This window comes from Oncorhynchus keta, chromosome 10, assembly GCF_023373465.1.
Source record: "Oncorhynchus keta strain PuntledgeMale-10-30-2019 chromosome 10, Oket_V2, whole genome shotgun sequence".
In the NCBI taxonomy this organism is placed as follows: domain Eukaryota; kingdom Metazoa; phylum Chordata; class Actinopteri; order Salmoniformes; family Salmonidae; genus Oncorhynchus; species Oncorhynchus keta.
Window position 1 is genome coordinate 33,354,827 of NC_068430.1, and position 18,290 is coordinate 33,373,116.

Below are 18,290 nucleotides of genomic sequence, written 5' to 3' on the forward strand. Positions count from 1 at the left end.
AATCAGGGGATCAAATACTTTCCCCCCCCCTCACTGTATCTAAGGAAACGTGAATGTCTGGCTTTGTGTTCAGATACTAAATAGACTTTGTAAAAATACTTGAAAAGCTTGAAAGAACATAGCAGAGGTCCCTATCAACAAATTCCCAAGAGTATTATAGCAAGAAGCCCTAGTTACGTAGAAAGGGGGGACATTGGGTGGCAGGTAGCCTAGTGTTTAGAGCATTGGACTAGTAACCGGAAGTTTGCAAGATCAAAACCCCGAGCTGACAAGGTAAAAATCTGTAATTCTGCCCCTGAACAAGGCAGTTATAACCCACTGTTCCTAACAGTCATTGAAAATAAGAATTTGTTCTTAACTGACTTGCCTAGTTAAATAAAAGGTGAGAAAAAAAAGTGCCATTTCTATACAGGAGTTTGCATAATTTTATGCAGAGCAGTACCCTTCAAGTAGATTCCTAAGAGTACATGTTGAGACACATATTTAAATAGTGAAATCTCATGTACAACAATACATACATTGGAAAGGAAGTGCTTGCAAATGGCAGACAATAACATGATTCCTGGCCCTCTTCATGAGAGACACAGCATAATGAAAAAAAACATCAATCCATACATTTGGATATTTGAACTGGAAAGACTGTTGAAGACTTGTGTTGTTGTGGTCATTTCTTTCATGCGTCCTCTCAATGTGACACCATATTACAGTAGATTCAAACTCAGCACCATAAACAGTATGGTTTCATAATTTTAACATGTCATCAAAACAAGACGATTTATGCGTAGACCCAGAGGCATGGTTTCGATTGGTCTATATCAGTGCTGTGGAATGCAGGACCTTAACTGTCCAGATGTAGATTTTCAAGTCTTCCTTACACTAAACGGTCATAAAGGTGCAGAGGATGTTCTTTCATGACTCACAAATGGTCATGGATGCACCATTAGAATGTCCCTCCCTTACCACAGGGAGAACACAAGCCCCCTTACATTGAAATCAATTGTTACTCGGTTAACCTACATGGATATAAAAATAAAACAGTATGCATCGGTAATGGGTGCAATAAAATAGGTTGTTTCATTTTTCACTGCGTTTGTTTAGAGGACTGGTTATGTATTCCTCCTGGTAAGTGTACTGTATGTACTCAGTCTATTCGGCGTGTGGGTTCCTGAGAGAAGTAGTGCTTGCTGTGGTTTTGTCCGACTGTTGGCTCCCTGGCAGCTGTGACTGTGTCTCTGAAATCACCGGCCTGACTTAAGCGACGTACCCACCACTCTCTTCTTGGCTTGGTAGAAATCTGCAGACACCAAGCAATGTTTTATTAGCATTGGACTCGGTGTTCAAAACTTAATTGAAGTAAACCAGCAGTTCAACCCTAACAACTTATAAACCCTCCCCCAAAAATATATCCCTACCCAAAAAACATCCCCTACATCCACCCACCACACCAATCCTCCTACCTGTGAGGTTGGTCTGTTTTCTCTTCAGTTTGTTCTCGTTCTTGTCTTGCGGTTTCTCCAGGTTCTGGAGGTTGGCTCTGTACTTCTCAGGGGTGCAAGGGATGTTTTCCTTACCACGGTGCCATGGCCCCGCCCTGACCCTCCCTGTGGATGCTGCCGGCCCTCTGATCTTCTGTGCCTCCCCCTGACTCAACAGGCAGGGCAGGTAGAGGAGAGGCACCTTGGTGCCCGGTACCTCTTCCCACTGGAAGTCTCCCCCAGCCAGAGGCTTATCTGACAGGAAGTCGAAGCCCCAGCGGCGACAGGCGTCCTCCAGGTGTCTGCGCAGGGTGTCCTGGTACTCCTGCTGCAGCTGCTCACGGTCAACTGGGCCAAATAGGTTCTGCCTGGCAGGACTTTTCCCCAGAGAGCTCAGGATGCGCTTACGACTGGCCATGGTTGTTCTGGTTCTAGATTGCAGGGGACACAGGGAGAGGATAGCATGCTTAGTTGACTGGGCACATAGAGCACAGCAAGAGGATAGTGGTCTGAGCCGCTGTCCAGGAAACAGTGACGTCATCAGTAAGATCATGTGAAAAGAAGTCATATAAAATGTATACACCGGATGTACTTTTAGTATGTCACACTATCGAGTCCCCTTCTTGAGTCTTCTACAGAATAGCAAAACTATCTAAAAGCACTGAAGTGGTAAAAAAAATAAAAATCATGCAATGTTCCACTGCAACCAATCAGATACTTCTCTGAACATAGGTAAAGATGATAGCAAGAATATATGTAAGACCAAGACTGTTTCTCACAGATTTAAACCTCAACTACTAAACTAACATAATGAAATTATCTTAATCACCCTATCACCAAAAACCATCAAACCAAAACAAATGAGTAAATGGCATCCTATAATTTGATATTCCAATATAATTCAAAAACCAACTATCAAACCATAATCACTTAAACAATACTAAATGTAACAAGTTGTATAGCCTACCACAACCAATAAAGAACTTACCATTTATGCACAAGTAAAACTCTCTCAAAATTGTAACTTACTTCATATGTGTAACTGAGGAACTGGACTGTGTATTGAGAACGCTGCACTTGTATTTAACAGCCATCAGACAGTGATTCACAAAGCCTTCCTATTTTCCTGATCTAGTACATGTCTGGGCAAAGCTCTATGGACATGTAGAGACAAGTCCTGAACATCAACCATTATGACTGTAGTACAATAACTACTAGGCACCAGTGTTCATCCATTTACATAATTAGTCTGAATGTACCACTACTATCAACTGACACTATTGTCATGTTTCACAATTTTCTATATATTTCCCTGTCAGACAATGGTTAAATAGGGGTTCAGGTGTGTTGAGTGTCAAATCCCAGCCCTCATATTCTTGCTCTATGACCACAGAGCACTCTCATGGTAAAGAACCTTCCCTTGCAATAACAAAGTTTACCCTAAGGGAAGCAGAGGCTTCTATTACTCCCTTAGGAGATAATTACACAAGCTGTATTTATGGAACTGTAAGCTAAATGTATACATTTTTGACAAGGAACCACATTCTTTACCATTCATTGCCATGCAAGAAAAATCAGTTCTATTATAATTTTTTACAGATATAGAGTTGCAAATGTATTATTTCCTTGAAGTGCATAATAAGTATGAAGTGGGGGAAGATGGGATCCCGTTTACTAAATTGTAGGAGATATCCGGGATGGGGCCCTTTGAGACATGCAGGGGGAACTTTGCCAGATCAAACTGGAAGTAGATCTGGTACAGTCAGTCAAGTTATTTACACAAAATTCCACTCAAAGCAAACTCAACCCCATCCCACAACATCCTCATGAGTAGGACTTTTCTGTTCTCATTTTGTTTTTAAAAAACCTGGGAGAGAAAATCATATCCCAAGGAGCTCCAAACTGCTGTGAATTTATCTACTCTAGCCTACTTCTCCGTGTCTCTCTTTCCGTCTGTCTGCTGAGAGAAATCACCTGACAGGGTGGGCAGTCACACATGGGCAAGGCTGCAGAACACACTGGCCTGAAGTCATTACATGAGACATGTCTGAGAATTTGAAGGCATGCCCCATGACTAAGACATCAGTATAGTTAGAATATATCACTAGCCACTTTAAACAATGCTACCTTATATAATGTTACTTACCCTACATTATCCATCTCATATGTATACGTATATACTGTACTCTACATCATCGACTGCATCCTTATGTAATACATGTATCACTAGCCACTTTAACTATGCCACTGTGTTTACTTTGTCTACATACTCATCTCATATGTATATACTGTACTCGATACCATCTACTGTATGCTGCTCTGTACCATCACTCATTCATATATCCTTATGTACATATTCTTTATCCCCTTACACTGTGTATAAGACAGTAGTTTTGGAATTGTTAGTTAGATTACTTGTTGGTTATCACTGCATTGTCAGAACTAGAAGCACAAGCATTTCGCTACACTCGCATTAACATCTGCTAACCATGTGTGTGTGACAAATAAAATTTGATTTGATTTAGTTTGAAGTTACATTACAAATCATATTTAAGGCATCAGCCTGTTTTTACATAACTAGACTCTGAGCGAGACATTAAAATCCCTGTATTATCCATTATCACATTACTGGGTATTTCTGTTATAAGTACTCAATCAAAAATACACTTTTCAAAATGTTAACTTATGTGAAGTGAACATATCAAACTGGGAGTTGAGTATGGGGTCGAATCTTACAGTATCTTCATGATACCATGGCTGATGTCATTCAAAACAATACAAACAGAGTTAACTAGCTACAGTAAACGAATAGTCTACAAAAAATGTTAAATATATGTAAACGTGACAGGAGAAACCCTTATTTCCTCTTTTCACTCAAAGAGCTCTCCGTTGACATCACTGAAAGGGGCGGATTCGAGTAAGTGGCGGGAGAAATACAGCAGACGCACATGACTTCAGAACCTGCCCACTTACTACTACACCCCACGTGAATCTGAAAAATCGTTTGAACCGGTAACTGAGGAAATCAATACACACGGTTTCCAGTGGACAGATGTTGTTGACCCAGTGAAAAATGACAAAAATGTATGACTAATAAGCAAACACATTGTATCATTGACAAAAACGTATCTTATCAAACCATAGCCACCAACAGCAAGGTTAACTGTGAGGATGATTACAACTTGCATTCGTTCAGTTGTATGAAATAATACATTTCCATCGGTCTATAGCCTACAAATCGACAGGCCTTTTCAATTTACATAAAAAAATAGCATGCATAGATATTTTAAGATTTTACTTACTAGCCGTCAGGCAAAGGTCCCTTTTTAGGTATATGCGGGTTACTCTTTGAAGATCAAATGAAACAAACGACGTTAAGTAAACTTTTTCTTAGCATACCAATTTTCTCAAAACGAAATCCTTGTTACACAACTAAATAACATCAAACCCTCACTGAGGGCTGCTTCTCTTTGCTCGATACCTTTCTCAGTGTTCTAGTGATGCAGAAGTGGGGTTTTATAGTAGAGAATGATAGAGGCCTCTAGTGGCCAAATGGCAAGTTTAACATCGGCAGCACCTTCCCCCATGCTTCAGCCATTTTAAAGTAGTCAAAGGCTGCGGTTCAGACTTATAAAAGACACACCCTCGTCCACTTTATTTATTTAATTTAACTAGGCAAGTCAGTTAAGAACAAATTCTTATTTACAATGGCGGCCTACAAAAAGGCCTCCTGCGGGACGGGGCTGGGATTAAAATATAAATATAGGACAAAAGAGGCAACACAACACTACATAAAGAGAGACCTAAAACAACATAGCAAGGCAGCAACACAACATTACAATAACATGGTAGCGGCACAAAACATGGTACAAACATTATTGTGCATAGCCAACAGCACAAAGGGCAAGAAGGTAGAGACAACAATTCATCACGCAAAGCAGCCACAACTGTCAGTAAGAGTGTCCATGATTGAGTCTTGAATGAAGAGATTGAGATGAAACTGTCCAGTTTTTATGCCCTTGGGGGAATCCCCTTCACCATCTTGGCGGGCGGTTCAAATGATGAGACAAGCATGGTAAATTTGCAACGTAAGCACCTCATCTTTAGTCGAATTTGTGAGTGTACTGTACAATTATGTTCACTTCGGGGCCTGAAACTCCCCATAATTCTATTCGCGACGATTGTACAACCGCTAAGAAAAGACGATTGTACAACCGCTAAGAAATAATGATATATTTAATGTAAGTAGACATGCAATCATAATTGACTGTAGCGCATATAAAGCACTCACACGCTACCGGTGGCTGAAAACACAATCTTCGCGTTGAACGATTGACGAATTTTTGGGAACGGGCGGTCCATTTAAAAATCTGTCCTTCCGTCCTTCCCTGCAAGTGTACACTCGTCAGACGTCATGATATGACAACAGAAGTGTACACTTAATTTGATGTCTGAGGGGATATGGTGTTTCTTTTAAGTGTTCTGACTGCAACCAGAGTAGTCAAATGGGTGGGGATTCATATGGGCCTCAATAGCGCTGCCCATGTTGTCATAGACGCTATAATGGCTGAGATCTAAAAATGAGTTTGGTTTTCTCAATTTCGGGGGGAATGATCAGTGGTGCCAACTATTTTTCAGTGAGAATCGCATTTGGTTGCTTGATTTGGCGTTCGAAGTCGCTAGATGACCCAAATGCTGATCACACCGCCCGCGTCGGGTTCGCGAGCATTGCGAAAATACATTTAGAAATACATGTGGGTCATTCTATGAAAATGGTGCCTTTTTGAACAGCCAACTTTTACAAATAGTAATTCTTTAAAAAAAAATCTTAGTCGGATAATAGTTAACCCCTTAACATTATAAATCAACATAAATTACAGTTTAACATATTTATATTTTTTTACCACATGACATAAAATGCTTGTGCTGTCTTTTTGTCACTGGCGTTACCTATATTTTAGATGACAATTCAGGAATCTAATTTCTGTTTTTCAATTTCATATATTATCAAAGACAGAAAATGTTAATGATAATATAAAGAAATGGTTTGAATTAGTAATAATTTACTTTAAACATGCATGTGTAAAGTTCTATTGTCGGACACTTTTCCATTTATACTATAGTTTGTGTTGTAACATTAGAAATAGAGGTTGAGTCATCAAAATCGAATGATCATATCCTTAAAATGTTTACTAATGAATATAGCAACAGTTAGGTAGATACAAAAACCTTATTTAAATAAATTGGGCAACTGATGCCAGATCACCAATATGCATACAGTATAATACCAATTATGTACCTTGTCAGCTCGGGGATTTGAACTTGCAACCTTCCGTTTACTAGTCCAACACTCTATCCACTAGGCTACCCAGATATGTTTGTCTTTGCCATGTTATTGTGTCGTGTCCATCTCTTATCATCTCTGAGCCAATCTCCATTGCTTTCTAGCTACTGACAGCTTCTTTACTAGTAGCCTGTTCACATCTGCCACTTTCACACAGTCAGGTGCTCCTCCAAGTAATTCCAGATACTGTTGCAAATTTGAACTGATCTTTTGTTCACTGGCAGTGGCTCTGGCATCAGACAGACAATCTGGTCATCCCCATACCAGTTTATATCATCTCTTGGGCTTGGCCAGTAGAACTTGTTGACACCATTTTTGTGCATGCACTTGACTTTGACATTATGTTCTTCAACCTCCATTATAATGCCAGGGTATGGTTGTTCATTGTAGTTCACGATACACCATTGTCCCTGGGGTGAGACTTGATGACATCTGGGCGAAGTGGAGCTTTGTACTTTTCCAACTTCTCTTCCAACTCCTGACGTTTTCTTCTGCCTAACTGTGCTTCTCTCCTGCGCACTCTCAGCCCTTGGATTCATTGTCTGTAAAGATGTAATATATCATTTTATTTTATTTCCAGTGTAAGATGCATGCAACATAGTACAAACATTAAATCCTACTCTGTCACGCCTATCCACAAAACTACGTAGTTTGTTAAAACAGTATATATCAATTCTCGTGCCATGTGACAAATATTATGTAGGCCTACTTAAAGGGATAGTTCATCTGAATTACAAAATTACATATTGGTTTCCTTACCGTGTAAGCAGTCTATGGACAAGGTATGACAGCAATCAATGCTTTGCTTTTGTGCCACAAATGTAAAAGATTTAGCATTTGAAACTGTGGCCAGGTAAACAAAAGCATGGCTTGCTGTCATACCTTGATTCTGGCAGCTCCTGGCTGACTGACGGCTCTGGCAGCTCCTGGCTGACTGGTGGCTCTGGCAGCTCCTGGCGGCGCTGGCAGCTCCTGGCTGACTGGCAGCTCTGGCAGCTCCTGGCTGACCGGCGGCTCTGGCAGCTCCTGACTGACCGGCGGCTCTGGCAGCTCCTGACTAGCGTGCGGCTCTGGCAACTCCTGACTGGCGGGCGGCTCTGGCAGCTCCTGAGTGGCGGGCGGCTCTGGCAGTTCCTGACTGGTGGGCGGCTCTGGCAGCTCCTGACTGGCGGGCGACTCTGGCAGCTCAGGACAGGCGGGAGACTCTGGCAGCTCAGGACAGACGGGAGACTCTGGCAGCTCAGGACAGATGGGATACTCTGGCAGCGCTGGGCAGGAGGAAGGCTCTGGCAGCGCTGGACAGGCGGGAGCATCTGTAGGGAGGAGACGGAGAAACAGCCTGGTGCGTGGAGGCGGCACCAGATAGACCGGACCGTGGAGGCGCACTGGAGGTCTCGAGCACCGAGCCTGCCCAACCCTACCTGGCTGAATGCTCCCCGTAGCCAGGCCAGTGCGGCGAGGTGGAATAGCCCGCACTGGGCTGTGCTGGCGAACCGGGGACACCATGCGTAGGGCTGGTGCCATGTACACCGGCCCGAGGAGACGCACGGGAGACCAGATGCGCTGAGCCGGCTTCATGGCACCTGGCTCGATGCCCACTCTAGCCCAGCCGATACGAGGTGCTGCAATGTACCGCACCGGGCTATGCACACGCACCGGGGACACCGTGCGCCTCACGGCATAACACGGTGCCTGCCCGGTCCATCTCTCTCCACGGTAAGCATGGGGAGTTGGCTCAGGTCTCCTACCTGACTTAGCCACACTCCCCATGTGCCCCCCCCAATAAATTTTTGGGGCTGCCTCTCGGGCTTCCAACCGCGCCGCCGTGCTGCCTCCTCATACCACCGCCTCTCGGCTTTCGCTGCCTCCAGCTCAGCCTTGGGGCGGCGATATTCTCCAGCCTGTGCCCAGGGTCCCTTGCCGTCCAGAATCTCCTCCCATGTCCAGGAGTCCTGCGATCGCTGCTGCTGCTGCCCGTTACCACGCTGCTTGGTCCTTTGGTGGTGGGTGTTTCTGTAACGGCTGTCGTCGGTGGAAGAAGGTGAGGACCAAGGTGCAGCGTGGTAAGTGTTCATGATTTTTAATAATCATCAAAACGGAACACTGAATAACAAATCAACAAAGAAACAACTGAAACAGTTCTGTCTGGTGCAGACACACAAAGACTGAAAACAAAGGAACTAAGGTCAGAATGTGACACGATCATTTTTGGCACCCTTGATAAAGATGAGTAAAAATGACTGTATAAAATACATAATTTAAATACTGAGCTATATTGCATGCTAAAAATTATTATTTTATATTAACACAATTGCTCAGAGAAAGAGATTTTGTGTAACATTTAATTAAAAAAACTAAAAAAGATAGGGGTCACAATTATTAGCACCTGTTTCAGTTCTCCAGCACTCTCCCCCTTGCAAGGATAACAACACTGAGCCTTTTTCAAACTGTTTTATGGGTTTGGAGAACACATGGGGAGGGATCTTAGACCATTCTTCCATTAAGAATATTTCCAGATCCTTGATATCCTTTGTTTATGAAATGCCCTCTTCAATTCAAACCACAGGTTTTCAATGGGGTTCAAATCTGGAAACTGAGGTTGCCATTGCAAAATGTAGATTTTGTGGTTAATTAACTTTTTATTTGTGGATTTTGATGTGTGCTTGGGGTTATTGTCTTGCTGGAAGATCCACTTGCGGCCAAGTGTCAGCCTCCGAGCAGAGGCAACCAGGTTCTTGGTAAAGTTGATGAAAATGTCCAGGTACTTGTCGTTGATGTTGTTGACTTTAACAAGGGCCACAGAACCAATGGAAGCAAAATAGCCCCCATAACATCAAAGATGTACCACCATATTTTACCACAGGCATATGCTTCTGTTTTTCAATGCCAAACCCAAGACTGGTGTGCGTGGCCAAAGAGCTCAATTTACAGGTTGTCTGACCAAAGCACTGCCTGGAGTTTGGATTGGAACTGGTGCTATAGTCAGATGACATGAAAATAGAGCTCTTTGGCCAAATAAACATTACATTTTGGTATCTATGATGTACAATGTGTTCTCCATCACTTCAGACTTCCAGGTGGCTATTCTTAAAAATTGACCGTTTTTATAAAAATGTATTGCACAAATGACTAGGCCACTTGGTCAAGTTATCATGAATGTTATCATGAATGGGTTAAACACTTACAACTCCACTAAATTCACATGATTTCGTAACAAAACTCTGAAACATAACTCTTTATGGACTCCCAGAAAGCCTGTAATACACTCCTGCTTTGTAATAATGGAGGGAATTCAACACAAGAACTTTGAACGTAACCACCAACTTTATGTATACAGTATATACCTCTTGGGGATATCATTCAAAAACATAATGTTAACTTTCACTGCTATGCAGATGACACGCAGCTGTACATTTTGATGAAACATGGTAAAGCCCCAAAATTGCCCTCACTGGAAGCCTGTTTTTCAGACATAAGGAAGTGGATGGCTGCAAACGTTCTACTTTTAAACTTGGACAAAAGAGAGATGCTTGTTCTAGGTCCCAAGAAACAAAAAGATCTTCTGTTGTATCTGACAATTAATCTTAATGGTTGTACAGTCGTCTCAAATAAAACTGTGAAGGACCTCGGCATTACTCTGGACCCTGATCTCTCTTTTGACAAACATATCAAGACTGTTTCAAGGACAGCTTTTTTCCATCTACGTAACATTGCAGAAATCAGACATTTTCTGTCCAAAAATTATGCAGAAAAATTAATCCATGCTTTTGTCACTTCTAGTTTAGACTATTGCAATGCTCTACTTTCTGGCTACCCGGATAAAGCACTAAATAAACTTCAGTTAGTGCAAAATGTGGCTGCTAGAATCCTGACTAGAACCCAAAAAATTGATTATATTATTCCAGTGCTAGCCTCCCGACACTGGCTTCCTGTTAAGGCAAGGGCTGATTTCAAGTTGCTAATGCTAACCTACAAATAATTACATGGGCTTGCTCCTACCTATCTCTCTGATTTGGTCCTGCCGTACATACCTACACGTACTATACGGTCACAAGACGCAGGCCTCCTAATTGTCCCTAAAATTTCTAAGCAAACAGCTGGAGGCAGGGCTTTCTCCTATAGAGCTCAATTTTTATGGAATGGTCTGCCTACCCATGTGAGTGACGCAGACTCGGTCTCAACCTTTAAGTCTTTATTGAAGACTCATCTCTTCAGTAGGTCCTATGATTGAGTGTAGTCTGGCCCAGGAGTGTGAAGGTGAACGGAAAGGTACTGGAGCAACGAACCACCCTTGCTGTCTCTGCCTGGCCGGTTCCTCTCTCTCAACTGGGATTCTCTGCCTCTAACCCTATTACAGGGGCTGATTCACTGGCTTACTGCTCTTCCATGCCATCCCTAGGAGGGGTGCGTCACTTGAGTGGGTTAAGTCACTGACGTGATCTTCCCGTCTGGGTTGGCGCCCCCCTCAGGTTGTGCCATGGCGGAGATTTTTGTGGGCTATATTCGGCCTTGTCTCAGGATGGTAAGTTGGTGGTCGAAGATGTCCCTCTAGTGGTGTGGGGGCTGTGCTTTGGCAAAATGGGTGGGGTTGTATCCTGGCTGTTTTGCCCTGTCTGGAGGTATCATCGGATGGTGCCACAGTGTCTCCTGACCCCTCCTGTCTCAGCTTCCAGTATTTATGCTGCAGTAGTTTATGTGTTGGGGGGCTAGGGTCAGTCTGTTATATCTGGAGTATTTCTCCGGTCTTATCCGGTGTCCTGTGTGAATTTAAGTATGCTCTCTCTAATTCTCTCGTTCTTTCTCTCTCTGAGGACCTGAGCCCTAGGACCATGCCTCAGGACTACCTGGCATGATGACTCTTTGCTGTCCCTAGTCCTCCTGGCCGTGCTGCTGCTCCAGTTTCAACTGTTCTGCCTGCGGCTATGGAACACTGACCTGTTCACCAGACCTGCTGTTTTCAACTCTCTAGAGACAGCGGGAGCGGTAGAGATACTCTCAATGATTGGTTATGAAAAGCCAACTGACATTTACTTCTGAGGTGCTGACCTGTTGCACTCTTGACAACTACTGTGATTATTATTTGACCATGCTGGTAATTTATGAACATTTAAACATCTTGGCCATGTTCTGTTATAATCTCCACCCGGCACAGCCAGAAGAGGACTGGCCACCCCTCATAGCCTGGTTCCTCTCTAGGTTTCGGCCTTTCTAGGGAGTTTTTCCTAGCCACCATGCTTCTACACCTGCATTGCTTGCTGTTTGGGGGTTTTAGGCTGGGTTTCTATAAAACACTTTTGAGATATCAGCTGATATAAGATGGGCTATATAAATACATTTGATATATTATTTATATTCCAGACTCCGGTCCGGAAGCCAATTTCCTGCAGTTCTATCCATTTTGCTATGGGGTTTTGTACTGTGTATTTACAGTAAACTGTATTCTCAACATAGTTCATTCTAATATGCAGTATATGAATGGTGTGTGTATAGACGGTATGTGAATAGACAAGGTGTGTATAGCAGTAGTTATATAGGATGAGCCATGACTAGAATACAGTATACACGGTGTACAAAACATTAAGAACACCTTCCTATTGAGTTGCGCACCCCCCCCCCCATAACAGCCTCAATCGGGGACTGGACTCTACAAGGTGTCTACAGTGTTCCACAGGGATACTGGCCCATGTTGACACCAATGCTTCCCACAGCTGTCAAGTTGATTGGATGTCCTTTGGGTGGTGGACTATTCTTGATACACAGAGGAAACTGTTGAGCGTGAAAAACCCATCAGCGTTGCAGTTCTTGACACACAAACTAGTGCGCCTGGAACCTAATACCATACCCTGTTCAAAGGCCCTTAAATCTGGTCTTGCCCATTTACCCTCTAAATGACACATAAGCAATCCTCATCTCAAGGCTTAAAATATATATATTTTACCTGTCTCCACCCCTTCATCTACACCGTTTGAAGTGGACTTTACAACTGGCATCAATAAGGGATCATAGCTTTCACCATTATTCACCTGGTCAGTATTTCATGGAAAGAGCATGTTTTGTCCAATCAGTGTATGTGCAACTAGAGGCCATAAAGGTGAGCAGAAATGTATGCAATACAACGGTAACCTATTGTGGTGCATACAAAGCGCAACGGTTGTTCTAACAATGTTTGCTCAATTGTCTCATGTTTTCAGACCTCAAATTAAGGTTCACATAGCACATCAAATATACAGTAAGCACTGCCTAATGTTATGATGATGCTCAGCATTTCCCATTGATTTGTGATTGAGTAGTAGTCTGCGTTTTTCTTCTCTCTAGTTGCTTCAGGATGTCAACATGAGACCACCTTTGAGTTCTGTTTCATATTTTAGAATTAATCATTAATGAAAAAACTGCTACACAAGAAATGTAAGAAGCCTTTTTACAACTAGTTTAATTCAGAGAACATAAGTAGTACAAATATCAAGGAAAAGAAAAACAGTGGGCTATTGTAGTCAAAATAAGGGTGCCGTTATTTGCAAAGACAAACCTTTATCAACAGGAACTGGAAGAATAGTGGAAGTCCTAGAGGTCAATAGAAAACATATCGGTATATTAACCGACAATAGGATAGCTGACCATAGCCTTCCACCACATCCAGACACACTAATCTTGCTGACATGGAACATGACTTGAGCACTAGACTATTTAGAATGGTGTGTTTCCGTGAGCTGGTACTCATGGACAAATAGAGAACGCTTATAATGATTGATGAAATGGAATACTGCTTGTGGACAACTACGGTATGTCTTGGCATTAACAGGACTAACAACCATTTTAGTAATGCGTTACACCTGCATACCAACTTATTTACAAAATACAGAGGAATTGGATACATGTCACAGAGAAGCAAAAACAAAACCGCTAAAATATCCGTAAAAAAAAAAAGTTAATTAATCTTCTTCGCCGTCAAACTGGACTGCCATGCATTTCCTTACTTTCTCTCCGTAGACCTGGAGCGGCTGCGAGGGGAAAAACAGTTAAGCCAGAGTGTTAATATAAACTTACCCTGGAGCATTCATGCACTCCCTCAGAAAGATGTTACGCCATTGGCCTGTTACTGTTCCTTAAAAGCCACAACTAAAGTGGTTTCACTGTTGCTAAGATAAGAACTTCTTGCTGTCTGTTAAAACCCCCCCTGCTTACCTCCTTGATCGGGAAAATGAACTTGAGGGTTTGTGGTTCCTGTCCCGGGACAAAGATCTCTCCCTCTTCCTGTCTCTGGAGAGAGACCTGCATACAGAAGGAAAAAGAGAATTAACCAAATCAACCTGAATTTTACAGAGGCCCCTGTTGACAATGACAAGAGGATCTAATCATTGACAAGTTTGGAAAGCTGTGCTGGGGTGTGGTGTGTTAAGAGATCAAATACTTTTCAGAACCATACACAAGGTTCAAAATTGGGTCCTTCAGTCCATGCTTCCATGAAAAGTAATCTGCCTTAATCTTACTTGCTGTTAACTTTTACAATCTCTTATGGCTGTCAACATACCTGCTTCGGCTGCGGCTGAAGCTCCTCCTACGTGGGGATCTGGGGAGGGGGGAATAAGAGGATGTTAAAAGCAGAGTATGATACATTGGTGGCCCATTGATTCCAAACCCATCCAACCCCCAAATTACCCTGAAGTAAACCCTACAGTCCCCACCAAAAACTGCCCCTCTGGGGGAACCAAGTTAATGTCTATTACACCCCCCAAAAGAGATGGGAATGGGTGACTGCAGATAAGGCATTTGTAATCTGAAATTCAGTCATCGCCTCCCATAAAAGGCCATGGTTAGTTAATACTGCCAGCTGAGTGAATGACAAAAAAATGCTCCGGAAAGAGAAATGCAATTATACCAAATGGGAAGGGGTAAAAAAATGGAGGGTTGTAACATAATTAATGGGCAAAAATTGGGTAAGAATGCTCTCAATGCTGCAGTAAATTCAAGGCTACATATTGAGCACAAGTGCAAAGCACACACAAGATGGGACCACTGCGACCTAAACCAGGGAAAGCACTGATCAGAAAAGCTCCTTTGAACAATTAGAAAGACCTTCACAGATTAATAATTAATGTTTCTCAAAAATGTCCATTCCCCTTTAAATCAACGGATTACAGTAATGAGGGAGAAATATCAATCCTGTTTGATTCAAATAAAAAAGGATAACCTTTTTTAAAGCAGCTTTCTCTTCACTTTTAAATTTGTAATCAGCAGTGTACTGTATGAAGCAGGTAAAACTTACTAGTCGTTTGGTTTTCAACAAGCTAGAAATGACGAAGGGGAGGTAGACTGTAGGCCGGGTAGGCAGATTTGGCTGAAAAGGACTGGCCAGATGCTGCGAGGTGATTAGTTGGCTGGTGGATGGGGGCTGGCTGTGGATTTTTCCTGCTTTTATTGGTTAGCCGAGGGCTGCTGCTGGTAGTTGCAGTGTAGACATTTGGGGACGTAAAACGCTGATTGGTCGGGAATGTGAGGAGGGCCGCTGCCGATTGGGTTAAAGTTGGAGGAGGAAGAGGCTGAGAACTGCATGCGCAGGAACCAATGGGCTGGTGCAACCTGACGACTGGCCATGTGACACGACATCAGCCAAGCTGATTGGGGCACGCTGGTCAATGGTCACATGATGCTGAAAGAGGACTAGTTGACTGACTCAGAGGGTGGTGAGAAGAGGCATGGTGATGACTCTGTAACGGGGTTCATTTTTATTAATATAAATGGTCAATAAAAAAAGCAACCTCAAATTGTAACAAAAACAACCAACCTAGCATCATTAAGCTTCCCTCCCACCCGGTTCATAGTGAGGTACTGGTTTGAAATATGAATCACCTACTTCCAAAACACGTTCAGTGCTTCAGGTAACAGTGAAAAGCTTGCAAGCCAAATTTAGAGAAAATGTGGTAGAGAAAACACAAATGTACTTATCACTTAAACTTGGCTTACAAATCAGCACACTTCATTTCACACTGTACCCACCCCCTGGATCTAAAGTACCCCGGAAGTCATTAAACAATGATAATGAAGATGAAAACTGCATGCCTTCAGCACCACATTACACTAACCACTGTAGACTACCATGGAAAAGGGGTTATCAAACACTCAGTGCTAAACTATCAATATGGTGCAGCAAAACAGGAGATGCAGTTTGGAAAGAGGACACAGGAACAAAACAAGTAGATTAACTAGTAAAAGGGACAGAAAGGGATTAGTAGTCTGTTGGGCATTGCTATCATAAAGCCCTGTATGGGAGATGGGTTACCTGCGCCTGGCGGGTGGGCTACCACGACGCCCACGATGGTCATCTCGAGGACGTCGGCTCCACGATGGAGGAGGACCCCGGTTGCGGGTGCGTTTCTCACCATTGGACAGCTCCACCCGCACACGGGAACCACTTAATGTCCTGTGCAGAGCAATACAGTGTTACTGCAGAGCATGCTGTTAAACAGTCACCAAAACATTATGGCACGCATGGCCTTGTTTCACCCCCTTTCGGGAAGTTAAATGGAGGCAAGTGGCAACAAAAATGAATAGGCAGTCCTTCCAAATATCAGAGTGGAAACAAATATCTCCAAGCAAACTAGGCTCCGTCATTAAGTTATTTTATACCAGAGTATAAAGCACATGTGGATCATTTGAATTCACATGGACAAACCAGAAAAGCTACTTCAAACAGTTCTGAAACACACCTCTGAAATGATCTGCATTTATTTTTGTCAAATTATCAAGTGTATTGGCACGCAAATGATGCAAGGAACAAAAACATGAAAAATGACCTCAATTTCCTTATTCTATCATTCAGTTATTTTTACACCAGAGGAACTTGTTCTTAGGTTTTACCTTCCATCAAGTTCTCTCACTGCGTCGGTTGCATCCCTTGGATCTTCAAATTCCACAAAAGCAAAGCCTGGGGGGTTCCTAGCTACCCAGACACTGCGAAGTGGCCCATAATAGCCAAATGACCGCTCCAGCTCTGTCTTATTGCCATTGTTCCCCAGGTTTCCCACGTAGACCTTGCAGTCGAGAGGGCAATCTCGGTGCATGGCTGGATCTTTAAAAAAAAAAAAAAACAGCATGTATGTTTTGCTTTCTAGGAATCATTATTCAAAAGGCAGCCCATCAGCAAATTTACTTAAGTTTAAAGGCATGCACCTGTAAAAAGAACCTGGGGCTCAATTGCATTCAGTTAGACAGTGAACCAGAAAAGCTACTTCAAGCAGTTCTGGAACACACACCTCTAATTATGTGAATTGTATTGGCATGCAAGGAACAAAAATGTAAGTAAATTACCTCCCATTTCAACAGGCCTCAATTTTCAAAACAAAAATTGATACTCCGCAAACGTGAATGAGAAACTGAAAGAAGATTTGTCCATTTAGATTTTCATGTCGTACACATTTCTCACAACAACAATGTACATTCAAGTAGGCCAATAGTCTGTTCATAACACTTAGATAAAAATGGTCCTCCACATACAATTAACCACACATTCAAACAGCCAGGTGTGTTTATAACAATCAAGCAGATGTGTATCATTATGGTTGAATTTGAGGTAGGCAACAATAGGGCATAAATAAAGCCAGTGGTGTGGAAATGCATAGCACATGGAAATGCATTGCGAGATTTCTTATTTCCGTGAAATCGCTAATTGGTTCTGCAATAACAAACTATAATAACAGGGTAAAACTACTAACTAACGTTAGTAAACGTCAATCACACCTCCAGCCTTTGTTCACATACGTTACTACGCAAAATGGAAGAAGGGGCCTTTCTGAGATAACCATAACCCTCAACATTTGCTGGCTTCCTCCCCAGTCCCTGTACTGACTAGTTCACCATTTGCACATGCCATGACTACGTGTGAGGGAGTATAATTGCATAGAGTACAATTGCAAATGAACTGGAACATAATCAGTTACTTGCTGCGTTACAGTTGGGTCTTGCCATTTCAGCTACTCGTTAGCTAACGTTAGCTACCTGAGAAACAAATGGCTAACTTGGGCCAGCTAGCTAATATGAATACAAGAGAAAGTTCGAATAAATATCAAAGAAACAATATTAACTGCTAAATAGAAATACGTGTCACATTTTGTATTATTTAGAGGTTATTTACCGTAACGTATTTTAAAACAAACACTGATCCCGTCCTTCGTCCAACCGCCTGTCTGTATCTGCAAGCTACAATAAAATGGAGACCGGAAATCTTTATGCATCGTGTGTACCATCTATCCGTCTTACGTAACTGACGGATATGACCGACTGATCAACTTTTTGACCTCAATCCCTCTGCCTCCCTTCACATTTTCGTTAATATCGTCTGTGGATATGGATATTGGGACGATGGGATATGTTGACTTACGGTATTGGTTCCACCCTGAGCTGTTTGGGGTTTCCACTAGTTATCACAGCGTTTTAGTCTTAATTTAAGGTTAGGCATAATGTTAGTAGTTTGGTAA

General features: G+C 42.5%; 2 protein-coding genes across 5 annotated transcripts; both read right to left on the minus strand.

Annotated features, from left to right (window-relative positions):
* Nucleotides 1-466: 466 nt before the first annotated feature.
* On the minus strand, nucleotides 467-5,858 carry cdkn1a (cyclin-dependent kinase inhibitor 1A). 4 transcript variants are annotated; one of them, XM_035777720.2, is made up of 3 exons: nucleotides 5,767-5,858; nucleotides 1,458-1,906; nucleotides 467-1,294 (listed from the first exon to the last, which is right to left on the minus strand). In XM_035777720.2, the coding sequence occupies exons 1-3, from the start codon at nucleotides 5,835-5,837 to the stop codon at nucleotides 1,239-1,241; spliced, it is 576 nt and encodes a 191-aa protein (XP_035633613.1). In that variant the 5' UTR covers nucleotides 5,838-5,858; the 3' UTR covers nucleotides 467-1,238. The 4 variants fall into 4 exon arrangements, with proteins under 4 accessions (XP_035633613.1, XP_035633615.1, XP_035633614.1 ...); XM_035777722.2 differs by lacking the exon at nucleotides 5,767-5,858 and adding an exon at nucleotides 4,778-5,716; XM_035777721.2 differs by lacking the exon at nucleotides 5,767-5,858 and adding an exon at nucleotides 2,505-4,198.
* A 7,373-nt stretch (nucleotides 5,859-13,231) lies between these two features.
* On the minus strand, nucleotides 13,232-18,026 carry LOC118388541 (serine/arginine-rich splicing factor 3-like). The gene is made up of 7 exons (XM_035777724.2): nucleotides 17,948-18,026; nucleotides 17,125-17,189; nucleotides 16,675-16,885; nucleotides 16,097-16,237; nucleotides 14,348-14,386; nucleotides 14,002-14,088; nucleotides 13,232-13,817 (listed from the first exon to the last, which is right to left on the minus strand). Exons 2-7 carry the CDS (start codon nucleotides 17,129-17,131, stop codon nucleotides 13,790-13,792), a joined length of 513 nt encoding a protein of 170 aa, XP_035633617.1. The 5' UTR covers nucleotides 17,132-17,189; nucleotides 17,948-18,026; the 3' UTR covers nucleotides 13,232-13,789.
* Nucleotides 18,027-18,290: the final 264 nt, after the last annotated feature.

Coding starts and splice junctions, on each gene's coding strand:
- cdkn1a (XM_035777720.2), bottom strand. CDS start 5,837: ATGGACCGCCCGTTCCCAAAAATTCGTCAATCGTTCAACGCGAAGATT. Junction 1,907..5,766: donor TTTTCAGCCACCGGTAGCGT/GTGAGTGCTTTA, acceptor CCTGCAATCTAG/AACCAGAACAACCATGGCCA. Junction 1,295..1,457: donor AAAACAGACCAACCTCACAG/GTAGGAGGATTG, acceptor TGGTGTCTGCAG/ATTTCTACCAAGCCAAGAAG.
- LOC118388541 (XM_035777724.2), bottom strand. Junction 14,089..14,347: donor TTCAGCCGCAGCCGAAGCAG/GTATGTTGACAG, acceptor TTCTGTATGCAG/GTCTCTCTCCAGAGACAGGA. Junction 13,818..14,001: donor TCATTTTCCCGATCAAGGAG/GTAAGCAGGGGG, acceptor TTCCCCTCGCAG/CCGCTCCAGGTCTACGGAGA.